This window comes from Typha angustifolia, chromosome 13 (genome assembly GCF_048772165.1).
Source record: "Typha angustifolia cultivar Huaian chromosome 13, ASM4877216v1, whole genome shotgun sequence".
Lineage (NCBI taxonomy): Eukaryota > Viridiplantae > Streptophyta > Magnoliopsida > Poales > Typhaceae > Typha > Typha angustifolia.
The window spans coordinates 11,484,636-11,504,731 of record NC_133251.1 but is presented as its reverse complement, the minus strand read 5'-3'; the positions used below and the strand labels follow the sequence as shown (position 1 = coordinate 11,504,731).

General features: G+C 38.1%; 3 protein-coding genes across 3 annotated transcripts; 1 reads left to right on the top strand and 2 right to left on the bottom strand.

The window, feature by feature from the left end:
- The first annotated feature begins 5,044 nt into the window (after window positions 1-5,044).
- On the top strand, window positions 5,045-6,957 carry LOC140773249 (uncharacterized). The gene is made up of 5 exons (XM_073115728.1): window positions 5,045-5,671; window positions 5,776-6,012; window positions 6,105-6,170; window positions 6,281-6,346; window positions 6,628-6,957. The coding sequence occupies exons 1-5, from the start codon at window positions 5,045-5,047 to the stop codon at window positions 6,721-6,723; spliced, it is 1,092 nt and encodes a 363-aa protein (XP_072971829.1). The 3' UTR covers window positions 6,724-6,957.
- A 1,189-nt stretch (window positions 6,958-8,146) lies between these two features.
- LOC140774412 (uncharacterized) lies at window positions 8,147-11,355 on the bottom strand. Its single transcript, XM_073117405.1, has 4 exons — window positions 10,295-11,355; window positions 9,808-10,071; window positions 9,642-9,733; window positions 8,147-9,094 (listed from the first exon to the last, which is right to left on the bottom strand). Exons 1-4 carry the CDS (start codon window positions 11,075-11,077, stop codon window positions 8,332-8,334), a joined length of 1,902 nt encoding a protein of 633 aa, XP_072973506.1. The 5' UTR covers window positions 11,078-11,355; the 3' UTR covers window positions 8,147-8,331.
- Window positions 11,356-12,674: 1,319 nt separating this feature from the next.
- LOC140774921 (formin-like protein 8) lies at window positions 12,675-16,365 on the bottom strand. The gene is made up of 4 exons (XM_073118106.1): window positions 15,078-16,365; window positions 14,787-14,989; window positions 13,850-14,091; window positions 12,675-13,760 (listed from the first exon to the last, which is right to left on the bottom strand). Exons 1-4 carry the CDS (start codon window positions 16,013-16,015, stop codon window positions 12,990-12,992), a joined length of 2,154 nt encoding a protein of 717 aa, XP_072974207.1. The 5' UTR covers window positions 16,016-16,365; the 3' UTR covers window positions 12,675-12,989.
- Window positions 16,366-20,096: the final 3,731 nt, after the last annotated feature.

Here is a 20,096-nt window from a genome sequence, read left to right as displayed (position 1 = left end):
ATGATAAAAAAAATGATTATTGTTGTTAGTAACAATCTAATTCAAACAGTCACAAAATTCGAGCCAATAATAGTATTAAAATTAAATTTAAAATACTTACAAATTATAAAATATAGAATTTTGTATAAATTAAGCTTAGTGTTGAACACTATGTCTTCATGACTAATTTATTCTCTATTAGTTATTTTCAAAACAGTAGACATCGATCTCCTAAGATAAGATGACTATTTTGTATATAAGAAAAAGTTATTGTTCGAGTGTCTTGTCAAACAAGAAAGTGTAGTATTCTCTCTTAACGTAATAATAGAAGACTCAAGAATGTACGAATAAATTTTTATGCGGACCTCTATCCTATTTTTAACAAATGAACAATCGGGTGCTAGATTTCGGTTGGAAAACTATATGCTGCCAAAAGAAGCATCTGCTTGTTAAGTTTGAATCCTGATAGATGCACCTAATCATATAATAAAAGCATTTGCTCGGATATAAAAAATAACTTCAAAAATTAACCTGCAAATTGTCAAAGCATCTATCAATGTATAACCTAAGTTAACCTGACCAAAATCAAATCAAGCTTAAAGAAAAAAATTGTCAAGCAAGAACCAAGCCGGAGATGAGCACATGTAGGTGAACTAAGTTGCATAAATTTCGCCCAAAGCCCTAGTAGAACAGGTACTTATATATTCTATTAATATTTTTTAAATAGTCAAATAACAAATGTGGTACTAAATTTTTTTTCCTTTTATTATTTATTACCATTATAACTATTTTAAAACCAATTTTTATTCACTTTCTTTTAGTATTTGAATAAATAAATATATTATATTAAACTTCTCTTTAAACTCTTTCTATTCTACAATTTGTAGAAAATTTATGATCAAATCATGAAAAATTCCAACAATTATTACAATGAATAAGACTCCGAGACTAAGGATTTTTTACCCAACCATTTTACTCAGTAGTCTTCATGACAAATGGGGCAGCTTCCTCAGGTAGTGGTTTCCAAAAACCAGATTGGAAGTTGAAATCTATTACATTTGGAATTAAAAAAAGAAGAAGAGAAAGAAAGAACCAGCATTGATCTGAAGTGCTTTGCATTTAATTCCTTCACTCTAATCCTTGTTTGTTTGTTTGTTTGTTCTTTTTAATTTCTCTCTCAGCAACCATGGTCTATAGATTCACCTTATCTTCTCCCCATTCTTTTATCTATACATTATTTTTCTTTCCCCCCATTAGAGACATTCTTTTATCTATGTTGTTATCTGGGAAATGTGTGAAAGCTGAGAATATGGGTCTCTAATACTTAATGTCATACTTGTAGTTAGAAAACGTTTATAATAACCTTAGCTTTACATTAAAAGACTTGGAGTTAGACTCATAATGACATCATCTTCATCAACAAATGATATGATATTACTCATCTCTTACCAATCTTTTATACATAATCTTTACTTGTTTATTATTGTTTACATGCTTATAATGATATCAACCCCACGAGCATCCACGCTTGAAGATGGTAATATATTAATCCAATAATTTAAGATCTCACATCCTTAGTTTGGTAAACTATGGACATTATTATCATACACCCATGCCTTTCAGGGGAACAGAAAGACAAGGAAGTAGTGACCCTAAAGCTCTCTGGTTACATATAATTATTATTAGGGGAATTTATTACAAAATATTATATTTTTTATTATTATTATTTATTTATATCCAACTATATTGATTTTATTATTTGGTCCCTATATTGTACTTTTAATGCCTTAAAGAAACACTTTGAGTTAATTTTAACCTAATAACAACCGACAAATAGAACATATTTTATTACTTTAAAAATAGAAAGTAAAAATAATTAGAATACTTCTCATTTGATTTTAAAATCTAATTCTGCTTTTATTTTTAGTTTAAGCTTAGAAAACTTGCAGGCCATTTTGTATCTATATACATGTAGGATGTAAACATGGAGTATTTTTAATAATTTGTTATTATTATTATTATTATTTAAGAGCTCGTATGTAAGAGTTTCCTACATTTTTTACGTGTCACTGGTGTATTATCTAGGATGGACGGGTAAACCTGACTGTAGGAAATTCCTGCAGACCGGGCTCTAGGCGATCTCCGTAGCCTAAACAATTGCAAATGGGATCTCTTTTTTCCGTGTAGGAATATTCCCAACACGATTATGCACGAAGAGGGGGAGGATTATATTGCGAGTGGGATTTGGTTAGGATGACATGGGCACCTTCTTAAACTAGGGTTTAGATTCTCTGCACTCTGGTTGCAGGGAATTGGATTCCCTGCAGCCTTGGTGCACGAACTTCCTGCAATGAGATTATTAGCAACTCTTGTACTTGGTTGGGTACTAAATCTGATGACTTCTGTTCCTAAACTCCCTCATTTGAGTATGGATTACTTTCTTACTAGATTTTAGTACTAGCAAAAAAAAACCCTAAGAATATGTCTTCTTCTTTCTTCTCTTTGTGTAGGTCAAATTTACTTTCCTTACCCTATTATAAAAATACTGTGGGTTATGCCAAGCTTTTATTTAATTTTTTAATTTCCAATTGATTTTTTTTTTGTTATCATTTGATAAAATTGGGAAAAGAACAATGAACAGAAAACATTAAGAAAATTAATCCTGGTAGCTGGCTGTTGTTGAGCTCTATTGCTCTATAGAAAGACCATAGTTTTTTTTATTTATTATGTCTAACTCTCCTACTCTCTTCTTTTGTATTATCTTATGTAGATCTAAGGACCAGAATAGCAGGGTCTATAAACTATCTCCTAAATAGGAATAGTTCAACTGCAATGTAGCCAATCTAAGTGAGCACTAAGATATAACAACTAGTACACTAAGCCAAGAGCTGGTCAATAATCTATGTTGTCCAACTAAAATACTCTAATGGGTTCTTAAGCTTTTGATTAAGGGTCTAATTAGGGTATGACCTACTGGTTAATAAACTTCTCAGGGGCCATGCTGATGGGAATCCGCGTCGAGTACCGGCCTGCACCGCAACTGCCCGTCGATCGAAGGGCCATGATCGACACCTACGTGCATCGACCGGCTTATAATTTACCAAACTTTTGATAAAATCACTTTAATTAGTCTTGCATTAGGTTTATTAATTTTGATTTGCTAATGCAATGTCAAACCTCCTTTGTTTGCAGTGGATAACTCAACAACTACTATTAGAGACAGACTGGAGGCAAACAATGTGTGTGACCAATCTTTTCAAGAGAAATGGATTGCTCAATCTATCTAAACATGACTTGGAATTAAGGGAGATAAAACTAGTAGTTGGGATCTTATTGATAGAAGAACTTGTGGTGCTCCTTATGGCCAACACCACTAGTGCGAACAATGCTTAGGATAGTGCCTATATTTTAAAAGTTGAGTCTTTTTGCTGAAATTTCTAACGCGGTTCTTGACATACATATCAATATTTTTTTATATCAGTTTGTTCTCCGGAGGTGTTCATTTCCAGTTATCTTCATCAGGTTGTTCACATCTCAAGATAGAAGTAGTGCAAATATTTTATTTAAAGACCTACTATATATATATATAGAATGCCTTATATTTTATGTGCATTACTTTTGTTTCAGGTTATAGTTGGTAGACGATTAAGGTTTAAATTAGAGCTCTTTATATAGAAGAGATTGTTTAGTAGCACTAGATTTAGAACTCGTATATATACAAAACTACTCTATATTAAATTCGATCAATAATTTCATAACTAACGAACAAAGAAAGGTCAATAATTTCATAATTATCGTCGTTCATTTTATTCAGTAGTTCCGTAATATTAATTAGGGGTGACTTTGAATCGTAATTAAGAAAAGCAAAAGACTTAATTATCAAAAAGATGAATTAGATTTTTTTTTTTACTTTTATTGTCAACTATTGCCGACCTATTAAAAATGTCATATTAATTCCTAATCAAGACAGATTCAGGAGGAACAGTAATGGCAATTGGCTGGTTTGCTAATCTACCTTGCAATAGTCAAAACTTGCTAGATCTCCGATATCTACGGATTGATTCGAACATTCTCCTAAACTGGAAAGCTAGTTATCTTCTTCAAGATAAGAACAACTTGTAGTACTCTTAATTAATGAATAGAATTTCTTCTCCATAAAATGGTCAAACTAGACATAATAAAATTAATGCCGTCATGAATGAGGGTGCAATTAGTAACCTAGCAGCGGTGCACATAGAAAGATTTGCTTAGTTTTGAAATGTTTTATTTTTTTTCTCAATTACTTTAACACCTTATTTCTTATAGGAACTTGAGAGCCCTTCAAGTTGTAGGCTAAGAAATAATTGTTAGTTGTGCAGCCTCCATTGGGGGGGGTAAGGATCAGATTGCATGTTGTTTTGTCTTTTTGAACCCTTCATCTCATTAAGAATTTTAAGAACCCTTCTCCACGATCACACCAACCTCTCTCTAGTTTTCCTTGTTGGTGTTTCTTTATTCCCATGAGCAAATATTTTTTCTCTTGGCAGTTCATTTCAATACTTTGACATCACTTGTCACGTTCTAAGTTTCTAACAAATGGCCTCTTGTACCTTTAGCTGATTAATACTCCATCCCTTCTGTACTACTTGACTAGTGCTAGCCTAATGATGAGCTTATCGTCTTCTACTCATGCTCTTGGACTGTTAGACTTAATGGTTTGGCCCTTATGATTGCCTCATGGGCAAAATCTGAGATAAATTATCTTGGTCATCTTTGCGCAAGTATTACCAGTTTCTTCTTCTTTTTTCTTTTTCTTTTTTTTTTTATAATTCCATTGACACTTCAATTCATGCCTTCTCTGAGTTGTATCGACCCCACTGTCAACTTGAAAAATGTATCTGCATCGATCGAGAATTAACAATTCGCGGATAATTATTGCTGGGGATTGGTCAAATTTATATGTGAAAAAGTCCTTCAGAAGCAACTGTATAAATGGTCCAGGGCTTTGTGATGATCAGCAAATCATTGTATCACTACCTCTATCATTAGTCCTTCCTCTCTTCCATATCCAAATTCTTTGAGAAGAATGGAGCATGAAGGAGTTGTTCCGGAGGCAAGTTGGAGCTCTTTTGATGCAGCAGCGCTTGGCGAGGATTCTGAGATGATGATGGCACAGCTGCTCGGGGATCAATTCTTTGCAGATGAGCAAGAACAAGAACCAATCACAGGAATGACATCCATGTTTTGGCCTAACCATGATGATGATCCCAAATTTTCTTCTACTGATATGAGCTATAACTCATACTATTGGCCTCAAGCCAACTCTAGATCTAGTGTTGGTAATAGTAGTAGTAGTACTTTCCTTCTTTCTGCACCAAATTATGAAGCCTACTACTCGGGTGAACACAATTTAGCTCCATTGATTGCAAAAAGCTCTACTACACAGATGGATTTTTTCATTCCGGGAGATGAAAATAACACCTCATATCTTCCTATAAGCCTCACTCGTGAATATGGCAGTCCTGCTGCACTAAATGAGGAAGCTAGCAGTTATGAATTCGCGAAGCAACCGAGGACTGCTATTTTTTCTGATCAGACCTCACCAACCACCAAAAGAAAGTCTGATATGGGTGATGATGAGGATGTCATGATTCATGGCAAGGATGATGCTTCCACTATAGTTTCAAAAAAGAAGGCGAAGGCTTCAGCGAAAGTAAGTATTCAAGTTCCTTTATCTACATATCATGCTTCAATTTTTCCGCAATATTTCTATAGGTGTAGTCCTTTTAGCATCCTGACTGAGGTAGATAATGCCAGACATCAAGGAGGGCTAAGAATTCAGAGTCTAAGAAGGATCAAGAGAATAGCAATGCTGACTTTAATGGTCAGAGCTCCAGTTGCTACAGCTCAGAGGATGATTCAAGTGCATCTCAGGAGCAGAATGGGGGAACAAATGCAAGCTCTAGTTTAAAAAGTTCTACATCTCTGAATTCAAATGGGAAAACAAGAGCTGGTCGAGGGTCTGCAACTGATCCTCAAAGCCTCTATGCAAGGGTAAAACTAAAGTAATTACATAAACTGTTAGGAATTACTATCTAAGTATTTCAGAGTCCTGACTCTATTTCTGCTTTCGTTGTTTTCAACAGAAGAGGAGAGAAAGGATCAATGAGAGATTGAGAATACTACAGAACTTGGTTCCTAATGGAACTAAAGTAAGTTTCAACATGAAAAAAGATCTCCTGTTTGTCACTTCTTTATTATATTTTTCATTGTTCTCTTGATAAAAGTAACTCGTAATTAACAGTAGAATATTATCTGACAGGTTGACATTAGCACAATGCTTGAAGAAGCAGTCCAGTATGTAAAATTCTTGCAGCTCCAAATCAAGGTGGGCCATTTAGATTATCTGATAGGTTTTATTTCAGATTCTTGAAAACAGTAACCATTTTAATCTAATAGTAAAGAATGAGAAGTAATAGAATTGTTAAACAAGAAGAGAAATATAGATTTAGTACCTGCCAGTAGCTCATAAATCCAAAGATGATTATTTGCATTGACTTGTTAGGCAATGAACCATCACACATTTAGTTTTAAGCTAGAGTATTCTTTTTATGATTCAGTTGAGATATTTCCTTTATAATAATGCCTTTGTAAAAATCATGTGTGCAGCTTTTGAGCTCGGATGATATGTGGATGTATGCTCCCATTGCTTATAATGGGATTAACATCAGCCTTGATCTAAATATCTCTCCGCCACAACAATGAAATCCAAATGAAATCGAGTTGATGGCTAGTCAGAACAAAGTCGAAAGATGTCACATTTGTGCTGTTCATAGTCTTTGGTCTGTTTCAATTTTTTAATTAATACATTTAATATAGTTACTACTTCTAATAAGTCATCTGAGGATGAAATCAGGAAGATAATATTGTATGGAGTCTTCTTTATGTCTCTGGGAGAAATGACTTTCATGCTTACTGGGCCCAGGCCTAAAGGTTGTAAATGAGGTGGCAAATTTGCAGAGAAAAAAATATAAATTTTTTATATAGTTCCTAGATCTGCTTCTTAAAGCATACTTTGTAATTCTTTTAATTGTTGTAAGTTTCATTCAGAGCAGCACTCCTAGTTTGATCATCAATTCATTATTTAATAAGTTCTCTTGCCTTAAAGGACCATATAGCTTGACCTTAGAACCTGAAGTTCTATCAGAGCAGCAAGTTGGCTCTAATTAGGGGACCATATTAAACTTTATAAGAATAATGACTAAGCAGAAGATCGTGCAAATTATGATCAAGATGAGTATCTTTTAGGCACAACAAAGTAGTTTCTGTGATATGTATCTACCTTCATTTCTGTTCTTTAAATAAAAAGAGGTTTTGGAGTTTGAAGTGAAATTAGGTTACATAGCGCAAAGACTGATACTTCTGAGACAGTAGGGAGCTCAAGGATCATAACCAGGTAAAGTCCTGCTATAGCCATTACTACGACATGCAAATCTCCGGCCATGTTCTTGATTTAAATAGTATTCCTGTTCTTGACTATTTATGTAACCCTTATTTGTTCCTGCTCTTATAATGAGTATCTTCAATTCTACAGAAATTTATGCTGAAACATAAACTGAACCCTTATATTCAACATTCATTCTCTCCTTTTCTTCACTTTTCCTTTTTAATGTGTATGTTCTTAACTACCCAAGTTTCTTGATCTGTAAGCTTGTTCAATTCGGATGATCAGAAGATTATAATCTGATTATTGTCATTATGTGACAAATGATGCTCCCAAGTATAAGCACTTGACACATAGGTTGGATTAGAAAGAAAAAACGTTCCAAGTCTATCTTCGATTATCACACACCTTAAGGGACATTAAATTCATATATATATGTGTGTGTGTGTGTAATTCTACCAGTTTGATCAAGCAACTTGTTTATGATTGGAAGGAACTTGATGACAAACTCATTCCTTTGATTAACTCATAATCTGGCTAACCATCAGTTTTATGAAGAAATCCATTTTCAAAGTTGTCTTGCAAAAACTCTCCAACAACTAAACACAGTTAAAATTTGATTGTCTCATCTAAAAGTTATATTAGCATCTAACAGATTAACTAGACAGCCATTTAACACCTTCCAATCCAGGCATAACCAGATTTCAGATTTCTTATGCAGATATATTTTACACATTTTGAGACTGAGAGCCAACGGCAGATTTTATAATGATAACTTGAAAAAAACATATATGCTACATGAGTTGCAAAAAATACCAGGGCAATCTAAAAGATCTGAATATATGGACTGAGATGCCAAACTATATCTACTGAGATCAAACTTAATTAATATCTTCTTCTTTCTAACTCCCTTGCTTGCTCCACTATTCCTATTCCTTCTCCTCATCAGTTGCACTCAGGCTTTCAAGAGCATTAGCAGCACTTTCTACATGCTTCAGAAGGATACTGTATATCTTCCTCCTTACTCTTTCACATGCTTCATTTTCTTCGTCCTCTGACAACATGCTGTCTTTGCTTCTATCAATTGGGCATAACCTGTCCTTCTTGGCAATGTCATTTAACCAATCATCTACTCTTTTCAACTGATGCAACAAGCTAGCAACCTGGGATTCATATGAAGCATAGTCTGTTTCTTTCTCAACAGCATCTAGGAACTTTTCAATGTATCTGAGAAACCATTTAGTACATTCCATCTGTAGTACATTTGCCATGTTTGAGACCACTATTAGGCTGCTTCGTTTTGTGAAAATATCGCTGTTATTCCTCCGTTTATCAATGCAAGCGCAATTTGGCTTGTGACAGAGGGACATGGGAACTAGAAGTTTCACATCAGTCACAGATACATCTGTAGGTATTGTAGTCTTTATTTCATTAGGAAATCGTGAAAGCTCCGATTCCAACGCTGCTTTTATCCATGAAAAAGCACACTCTGTTCTCTCCAAGGTAACTTTAGCTGCTGCTTTAGCTGAAGCTGAGGTAGCTACATTGCAACCACAAGTCCTAGATTGTCTCAGTTTGATCAAGGATTGGGCAATTGAAATTGCCTCATCTAGGTCATGCTGAAATTTCAAGAACCTCTCAATAAAATCTTTTGGTTCATCATCCTTTTCAGATTGCAGTTCAGAATATACACTGTAATGGCACATGATTTGACATGTAAATTACGATTGAACATCAACTTATACCCAACATACAATTTTTCAGTTAAATAGGGGGTTAAATTGTACCAGCCGAAATCTTCTGAGGGTTAGGAACCAAGCCACAAAATAAAGAGCCAACTGGCTTCTTGAATACTTAGTGAAGCATTATTGAAGCATTATTGTGCATACAGTCTGATAAATTATGATAGCCAAAATTATCATAATGTAAACTAAGTGAATCACAGTTACAGTCAGCAAAATTGGCACAAACATAAAAGAAAAAGAAATGAGGATCATAAGGACAAAATATTATCTGCAGAAAAACTGGACACTTGGGGATTAGTTTTCACTAATTTTTGAAGTTTTTTTGAGTGATATTTCACATTTCTGAGCTTTATGACCTTTCTTGTATGTCACTAGATATTCTAGGCTTAAGAGTTCCTTCATATCTTTCAGACATTTTAAAGAATCATTATGTGAAGAAGCAATTCAGAAAAAGTGACAGATAATAAAGCATTCGCAGAAAATTATACAATTACCTCAAGCATTGGATCAATTTCTCTGAAGCAGATGCCTCCAGTAATGCATCGAGAGTGGCTTGCAGTGCTGCATCTCTATGCTTCATTGCCTCCTACATTACAAATTGTTGGAGCTTATCACTAAAGGACTGTAAATTCTTTCCATAACAAGTTACAGTTTCAGTACCTTCCCATGCTTCGCTAGCCTTGATGGAAGTGATGCCCACACTATGCTATTCTCTGGCCACTTTATATTGCTCGATGAACTAAATGGAATTTCTGTGCAAGAGCTTTCATTGGTCATTGTATCCGAAGCGAAAAGCTTCTGCTTAGAATAACTACCGAGTACCTTGAAGGCTCTCTCAGTTTCTCTTTTGCTAGCCAACAGATCATTAGCAGCATCAGTTTTGCGTACAGAAGTATGACATTTAGCTACTCTATTCGGAGAAACCTATCAATAGGAAAGAAATGACATTAGATATTTCAGTGAACACATTTCATAAGTTAATGTTGGAGTTTTTCATCACAGTTGAATATTTTAAAAGAAAATAAAGTGAAAAGTATACGCTTTAACAAAGTGAAATCGAGCTTCTGGTTCAATTAGTTAGCTAACAATTCATTCATTTCTTTCATTCTTTGAGATAGTATAAAAACAATGGAAGGAGAAGGCTTACGCTGGCATTCCGACTCCTGGAAAGGGTCTTTCCCTCCTTGATCCTTTCAGAAGGATCCCAATATTTCCTCACAGTCGTTGCTCTCATTATACGAGACGAAGAAGATGACGAGGAAGCCCAAGAGAACCTGGACTCATCGGAATCATCACCACTATCCTCATCGCCGCACGTGATGCTAATCTTCCTCAGCTCGGTCAGAACCTCTGAATTCCTCCTTTCCAGCTCCCTTTTCTTCATGCTCCCGTTCACCGGTGAAGTCGGTATCGAGCGCGACCGCGGTGTCTTTGGCTTATTCGCCTTCCTTCCCGGAAGAGGAGGGGGTCGGCGATATAACGCGGAGCTCGATATAATCTCCTTGATATCCGAGCCCGAACAGGGTGATACATGAGGCGCGGGGGCGATAAGATCGGTGGAGTCCCCAATGCAGGGGTGCCGGCCGGGGAGGAGCTGGAATTCGCGGAGAATCGGGACGGGAACGGCAGGCTCGAGCCGGCGGACGTGGATGAGCTGGCCAGTCTGGAGGCGGTCAGCGAGGATTAAGTCATCATGGTCCGGGAGCAGGGAGACGTAAGAGGAATGCGAGGCGTCAGAGACGCGGAGGTAGAAGCCGCGGCCTGGGAAGAGGTCAGGGCCCTCGAGGGCCGGGGTGATGCCGGTGACTTGGAGGAGGGCCGGACCACGTGACTGGCAAGGGCTGTCGGAGGAGTCGTCATCGGAGGCTGAGGAGGAGGCCTCCGTGCACTGGAGGAGCTTGAGGAGGACGCCGGGGCGAAGGGATGCCATGGAAGGGGATGAAAGGTTAAGGAGGCCTTTGGGGGAGGTACGAGAAGAGAGGTGAAGGGATCGAATTGGTAATGTCTTTGACCTTTTCTTGATGGTTTCTGCGAAGGAGATGGCGGGAAAGTGGTCAGGGTCTCCGGTTCCGGTGGCGGGAAGCGAGGGATGAGAAAAGAATGGTAGTTATAACGGCCTGTCTTAACAAGTTTTAGAGGAGGGGGAACGAAGAATAGCAAAGAGATTAACGGAATTTTTAAACAAGGATACAGAGACTCTCTTGCTCTATTCCATTCCTTTTACTAGCACAACGAAAACTGGTCGGATACGGTCTCGGATTGTCGTCAACCCTTCTCGGGAATTTATTTTTGCTGGATGGATGTCAAAATGCAAATGAATATCCTAACTAAATGGATACACTGATGAACCGGATAAAAATCGAATCTTAACATGATAGGAATCGGATCTAAACCAGATACAAACACGAAATGAATCTTTTAATAACATCTATGCATAAAAATCTTTTGAGGTTGCTCGTCGAGGCAATAATTAGTATCAATTCTTGAGAAAAATTTATGAGTGAAAGAAAGATCGATCCATCCATCTACCACTATAATTCCAAAATGCTAAGTAATGAGATTGATCTCATCATCTAGCTAGTAAAAGAGCTCGAGAAATAGAACTCTAGTATGTAAATTAAGTTTATAGTAATAAGCGGTAGTTCCGATTGTGTTTACTTATGCTACCGTCGTGCTAAGTCCTTTTTCATTTTCTATTATGAACACTGATCATTGTTTGCACGTAGCAATTGCTTAAAGCAGCTCCACAAATTAACGTAGCTAATTAATTATATAGAGTAAGTGATCAACACATTATCTCCAATGGCCAACTAATCTAACCATACCACCAAGGTTTAACATAAGTTAGTTAATTATATGGATGGTTATGCCGACTGGTATGGCGCGTGCCGATCGGCACTTACCGTGCTAGCGATGTACCGACACGTGGCATAAGGAGGGTGTCGCATGGCACCCCTCATAGTAGCTTTGCCGCTTACTATCGATCTCGTTGTCAAGCTATCTGTTGCCGCTCAATGATCGCCGCTCGTTGTCGCCGTCGCCGTCGCCGTCGCCGTCGCTTCTTCGGGTGCCCCAACCTGAGAGAGGAAAGAGAGAGAGGGGGATGATGGCCGGTGGTTAGTACGGTATGTGCATGTGACACGATCATCGTTAATTAATTATTAAAAAAATAATTATGAAAAGTGGCTATGAGTTCCCTTTGTTTACCTAGGCCGAGCTCCTTGATCTTTAAGAAAATAATTATAACGATATACATGGGTCATAGAAGAAAAGCTCACTCTAAATTCAAGACACCGGATCACAGATTATTTAATATCTTATATCCGCATCTCTATCCGAAATTGTCTATTCAACTGGTATCCGAGTTTTTTTTTTTTTAACAAAGATATTATCGGACCCATTTTCACCCCTAAGAAGGGTGCATTACTTTGGTTAGTTGGAAAGTTATTGGAACATTGCTGTATATATAGCCTACGTAACCCAATCATGTATGGAATGCTGCTGTAAATATTAGTGTATCTCTAGCCAAAGCAATGAATAATCAAGTGTAACTTTACAACTTCAAATTGAGATTCCAAGAAAACAATTGGTTAACATGGAAGGTTGCCTCTCTGAAAAATCCAGAGTGATTACATCGTGGGAAGCTCATGAATTATATTCCCTCATGCACTTGGTAATGGCTTCATGGCCCTTATTCTTTGTACAAATATGAACCATCCAAATTAAACAAAAAAGAAAAACTTATTCTTGATCTTCTTGCAATATGGGGGCACTGTACCACTCTGCAGCTGATTAGATTTGCCTCCTGTTTGTGTACAATCAAAATAAACTCTATATTTCTTCTAAGATGATGAGGTATCCTCATCTGAACTAGTCTCTCTGTGCTGTTCAAACCTACGCCGGGCTGGCAGAGAAGCACTTGCAGAGATGTAAAATGATCTACCGGATCCCACCAACGTCCGCTCCTGCATTTTTCCTACATCCTTGCATACATTATCCAGTATCGATAAGAAATCCCTCACCACCATGAATATTCTCAGGGGGTGAGCCTCGACATTCGCAGCATCCCCATGGAAGTACTCTGTTATTTCTTTTACGTGTTCGAACGCGCTCTTCTCTTCTGCTCTAACTTGCTTGATCTCCCTTTCAGCCTCCTCTAGAAAGATCTTCATTGTCGCAAAGAATTTTGTACCTTGAGTGCATGATTTCTCGCGTTGCAACACCGACTTGATCTTAACGAGCTCGGTTTCTAGCTTCGAGACGTAACCACTCAGCACTTGTGAGTCCATACCAGCTGCCTTTATCACATTCCCCAACTCATTGCTCAATCCTGCAACAACCTTCAAGCCTTGCCTCTTGAATTGTTCTTCCCGTGCATTTTGTTCCGTCTGATTGGAACCCGAACCTTCTGAACTGATCTCTTGTACGACGAAATGGAGCAATGTGGTCTTCCCATCCGTCCCTTTGACATCTGCAAGCTTCAGGAGAGTGTCAAGCTTGAAGGCTTTCGCCTCTCCTCGGTTGGTCCCGACATTCATACGGTTCCCAGTCTTCAGAACTGCATCCAAAAGCTTGAGAAATAGTCTGCTGCTCCTAAGATCTTCACAAGCTGCCTGGAGATTAAATCACTTTGGAATGAAATATGGACTTATAGATTAATCATAAGTAGCACAAGAAAGGAGAAACTCAAATACAATACAACCTCTAGCGTCTTAAAACATTTCTTTAGATAATTGACTTCTGTCTCAAAATTGGCTCTGTATAGCATAGCATCAACTCTTGTGAAGGCAAAAGGTACATCAAGCACAGCTTTTAGAAATCGCTCCGCGGAACCAAGCTTTGATATGTCCCCAGTGTAGCTCTTGAGTCTTAGTTCTTCTGCTTTGGTGGGAGCCATCTTAGCTAAAGTTTCCAGAAGATCAGCCCCTAAGCATTCAGAGTTTCCTGGCGTAGAGGTAGATGTTACATCTCAATGCATCCTGAGCATTAGTTACACAAATTTTCATGTGAAATTGTAATAAATAGAAGATGCCATTTCGCTGTCTAGTGGTGCATCCCTTTCTTGTGTAAATTAAAAATTGTGTATCTTTAATGGAGCTATGTTAGACTATTCTGTACAACTTGAAATAAATGTTTCAAATTTTAAGTTAAATCTCCCTACTACCAGTCAGAAACATGAATCTACAACTAAAAGGCATAATATTTTTTTCACGTTGAAAACAAGTTGTCTTCAATCTAACTATGCATTAAGTAGGTAAACTAAAATGCCTGCTGTATGTATATAATTAGCCAAGCATGAAACAAACCATTCAGCTTTTATCATCTCGTCTTGCGCTGCAGATGCTTCTTTTAATGATTTCCATTCTAAGAACTGGCATTCAAAATTGTTGGTTGGTACTTTTGGTAGCTTAATCATCATCTTTGGCTGAAAAAATGAAAAAAAAATTCCCAAACTCCGAACAACTTTTAGTTTGGTTGTCTCCTTTCTATTGTAAGACAGGTAGATGAAGCAATATCTTATTCAAACAAAAACCCAAAGTCAACACCATGTGAAAATACCTTCTTACCAAACTAGTATAAGTAGGAAAATTGAACCAGGAAATCTATCTGGAGGGAAATAGACAACAAAGAACACTCACCATCTAATAATGCTTCAGAAACTTCCTCTCTTGTCACATTCAATGCCCTCAGCAGTATCGCTATGTTCTGCGCCTTCTTCGGGTCTAATACTCTTTCCTCCTGCTTGAATTGTGGAAGAAGACCTGCCCTTTTGTTCATCTCCTTATTGCTACTGCTTGCAGCATTGCTTACAAATAAGGTCTCAATCATGTCCTCATTCACTCTTCACGTAGAAAAAAGAAAAGATTAAAAAATAAAAGTTACGATAACAGAGAAGAATAGGATTTGACAAAATGAACACGTAATCTTACTTGAAAGATCCCGATTTCAACTTGTCCCACACCGTTGTCTTATCCGAGCTAGCTCTAACTTTATCCCAATGCAGCGGCTTCAACCTGGGCTTTCGGTCCATCTCCAAATCCTCTTCTTGTACTTTTACCGGCGGCGGCTGCGAGGAAGAATTACCATTTTGGGTTCTTGCAAGGGATGGGAAGTCGACCGTGGTGCTCCCCGATGGAAGCGGCTTCAACAATTTACGCCTCGGTAGCGGCGACGGAGGCGAGGGCACTTCAGTAATTATCTCCATCTGTGTAGGCAGTGGGGGCGGCAGTGGCGTTTTTGTAATTCTTACCGTCTTCGCAGGCGGAGGTGGAGGAGGAGGAGGAGGAGGAGGAGGAGGGGGTGCGAAAGGAAAGCGCGTTCTTGGATCCTTCTCGGAAATCGTGCTTCCCGGGCTGCCGCTGTATCCCGACTCCACTGACCGCAGTGACTCCACTGATCGCAGTGACTCCACCGACCGCAGCGCCGTGTAGAACGTCTCCTCGTCCGAGGACGCCGCCACGTGGCGTGACGGCGGAGGCGCGGGGAGAGTCAGCGGCGGCAGCGGTCGGAGATCCGGACTCCGTTGGTGCACGTCCAGGATCCGATAAGGGGAGCTCGTGGATCCGACTTCCCGGCTAGTGAACTTTCGCGAATCCGGTGTTCTCCGAGTCCTACTGCGGTAGAGGAAGAAGAAGGACAGGGACAGCAGCGCCAGCGCGGCGACCGACGCAGATGCGGCGATGGCGACTGTCCTGGCGGGGCCGCCGGAATGGTTGGGTGGCGTGGTGACGGCGGCCACGGCGACGGCGGGAGGAGGTGGTTGGGGAAAGACGAGGGAAGGTGGCGGCGGGGTCCACTGGATGGGGTAGAGAGGTTGGTGCAGTACTCTGCGGGTAGAACAGCCATCTGATGGTTGGCCGATAGTCATCGCCGGCGTCGTCTTCAAGATTCGCGGTAGTATTGAGATTCGTAGGAGAGAGACGAGGGAGAAATGGATTCAAAGGCTGAAAGTGAACGGAGAGAGAGCCGCCATTTGGTTTAGTGGATTCGAGCTTCTCTGTTTGGTTTTCAAGGTGGGATACGATCATACGACGATACGTGGTGGTAGAAGAATCTGACTTTTGGTGTGCTTTTTCTATATAGAGTAGATCTCCTACACAGCAGGTCGCAGAAATTGTCACCAAACCGAAATAAAAATATTGTGTATGTGTGTGTGTGTGTTTATTCTATATACCCTCTCTCTCCCACCTAAACAGCTAAACCTTTTTATAAATCTTTGTTATTTCCGGGACACCACCAGATCTAACTAACAATTAAGATATAAGGTAGTAAAAACTTTTCATTCTCTGGAGATGCTGCAGCAAGTTGCTGCATTAGACCTTGCAGACGATCAGCTATCGCATTCATCTCTATTCCCTCAGCGATCTTTTCATTCTTGGAACTTTTGCCCCTATTATAATTGTTCTTGGTAGCCAGTACTCATCACCAGGGAAAGAGAAATGTAGGCTGTTTAAGCACTACAGAGAGCAGCCAACAAGAGGCATAGACGGTGACGTGGCCGCTGATAAAAATGCTAAAAGAAAAAATAAAAGATCAGGGTTCAAATGTACGACGACAACGTCGATCGATCGAGTCGGTGGGGATGTCTTCTTCTCCTAACTAGGAATAGGAATTTCGTGGCTCTGTTCCTTGATTGACCACTTGTAGGGCCGGGATGACGCCGACCAACTTTCGAGTCTTCCTCTCTTCTGGCCTCTTCCTTTTGTTTCCCACCGGATGTTCTGCAGGTCCAGACTACGAATTTTCCCTACGTGTCACATTACCTGTTTCCCCGGGTAAAATATAATTTCGCCGCGCGTGTACTTTGAATTTATGATGACTTGTTACAACCTTGACTTTCTTAAATATGAAAATCCGCAATTAGTGCACACTAGGCTCCAAAGACGTGTATAGAGGCATTGAAGATCATAGTTTTGCTTTGCTTAGCCACATAGAATTCACACGGATAAAATATGTTGGAAATTGATATGTAATCGATCAGTGCAGGGTGGTCCAAAGCCAATTTAAGGAAGATTCATGACTCTATCTGTCGGACAGACTATGTTGTTGGAACTTTATAATCTTTGTACATGGCTGGTGGGTTCATATACCAACAGTTAATTATTAGTATCTTTTTTTAATCCGAACAGGTGAATGCTAAATGTACCATGGCAGCATGGTCTGAATCCAAGAAAAAAGTTGAAAGGAAGCATATGATTTAAGTGGAAAACCCCAAAGATTAGTTCAGTACTGTTACTCATGCAACTCACTATCCAGTTTAATGGAAATCTGCCAAGCAAAATCTAAATCAGAATTTCTTATTTTGCAAAGAGATGGTAAAATCCCCATGCAAATTCCATCTGTTCGAACAGTGTAAATCTCCATCTATACTTAGACGTGTCAACATCCAACTTTGCAATTATATATATATATATATATAGAAGTTTCCTCAAAAGACCAAATCTCCTTCCTTAACCTCCAAACTTGACTATGTCGGCCTCTTTCCCTATAGCCTCTAATCCATTCCCTATAGCCTCTAATCCATCTCCGATGATTAGCTTGAGGAGGCTAGAAATTCACCTCGGGCTTAAGCTCCGGTTGCACATGGCGATAGTCCTTCCAACTTGCATCATCGGCTAAGGAAGGCATGGACAATCCAAAGACATATACCGGAGATAACTAATGAGGACTCGTCTAATTGGGTTAAAATAGACCAAGACATCTTAGAGGAAAGTTGTGAGGGATGATACTTGGGCTTTATTGTAATTTTTTTAGGTAAATGGTACATATTGAGATCATCCGTTGAATCTTGGCTAAGATTTGGCTAGTATCCGCACCTTTCTAAGCCTCTGACATTCACAAAAGTTTTTACTTGCTCCCATATGGGTGAGATTTATTGATCTTCCTCTAATGTATTGGGAACTAAAAATTTTAACCAGAATTGTGGTTAAGTTAGGTCACCTGCTTAAGGTAGACAATATTACTATCAGCAAAACCCTAATTGTTGTGCTACCTCACAAGATGGTGCAAGGTGTGGATCTCAAGGTGGCTAGCAAGATGTTGGCTCCCAACCATCACCTTATGAGATATGCCATAAGTGCCTAAGGCATTATTGCCAAAGACTCTTCAATCTCATTACACGTAAGTGGAGGGATTCTATAAACTCATTTGTTCTTAAGTGCTCTAACCCTTAGGTAACTTCACTAAATCAAAGTTGTGACTTTCATAGTAGGATTTTATCTCTTCCTGTGAAACCTAAAACTACCCTTATTTTTCTCCTTTTATTTTTGTATTTTTTGGAAGCATTTTGGCTCTCCCTCATTTGTAAGAAGAATATATAATTAGAAGTAGGATATTTGGATGATACTCAATGCTATCCGTTAGATATCCTGACTTGTGATTTTGTCATCTCATGACAGTAAATTATTTTTCATATTCACATTATGCTCGTCATCACATGTAAAAGTTTCATCTACACTTGTGTCACTATAATCATGATCCTCTTGCATTCCTCTATTATTATCATCGTGCACGATAGTGTTACGAACCGACTTGATCCGATTTACGTCGGTTTCTAAACAGATTTGAATATAAAATTTTGAAGCCCACCGATCTATTCCAAGTTGTTTAACTATATTCAGATACCTTCCACTATAATCAATAATAATAAGCTTATAAAGCTCAATTCTAGTAATGCTGGAGGATCGATTGCAAATATCAAAGATTATTTTCTTGGATCACAGCTTAAGAGGAAAAAAAATTCAAATAAGAGAATCAATGCTTCACTAGAGAATACGAACAACTACAAAAAAATAATGAGTTTTACAAGATTCTTCTTCTACACCTTAAGAATATCCTCGGCAAAACCTTTCACATTCTGTCTAAGATAGATTTCACAAGCTCTAAAAGAAAATCCATTTATGTCTATTTCTCCTTTTATTTTACTTTTTTTTTTAATTTTCTTTTTCATGTAACTGTGTGGGTCCCACTCTCATAAGGTGGGACCCCCAAACCTATGTTTAAGCTTCCTTCTGAAGAATCCCAAAAGAAAAGAGAAAAAGAAAGCTTTCTGACTCATCTTTTATGTGTTGTGATTGTGATGGAGAAGAGCAGTTGTGAGGTGTAGCGGCTAAAAAAGAGTCTATCGATTGCTAAATTGTTAGTGTCATTATCCTTTAACCGACACTAGTGGAGATTTGGTGATAGATTAATTTTAGATAATCTAAGCCGTATCTTCTTAGTGCCTAACCTTCGCTTATTTGCGAATCCTTTATTTCTAAATATAATTAATCACTTTATTTTTATACTTAATTTTGTATCGTTTAATTTTTTTTACTCTTGATATATGGTTTTCTTCTTAATTAACAGTGTCAATGGCTTTGGCTTTACTTTTATGGACTAGAATACCCTTATATTATGACATATAAACTACGAATAAATTAAAACACAGCTCTAATCAAGTAAAACTGAAGGAGAAATGAGTGCTGCTATTGAAACAAAAATCCTTCTTCTAGATTATCGTCTATAAATAATAAATGAAGGAGTTTTATGGAGTATTCAGACATTTTTTTCTTATTAAATATGTGTTATACTTTATATTTTTCTTTTATTATTCAATCCTCTTTTTTTTATTTTATTGTCTCAAAAAGCACCGCAATTTAAGTTCAAATTTGACAGTAATTGGCAATTGCAAAGGGGCCAAATTTTTTAACAAGAAATAAAATAAAATAAAATGCCGAAGTTAAATGAACTCATTTATGTGATAATATTCACGTTAGGCAAACTACAACGGCAGGGTTGAGATAGACTCTATAGGGTGAAGTTGGAAACATATGCACCAACATTAATTAGACTTAATTGTTTGAGAGCAGAGTCGGCTTAGAAATTTTTTTTTGAAGAATTCGAATTCGAATTCGAATTCACCAGCTCTATTTTCCAATTTTGAGAAATTAAATCTGGAGCTAGCTCAA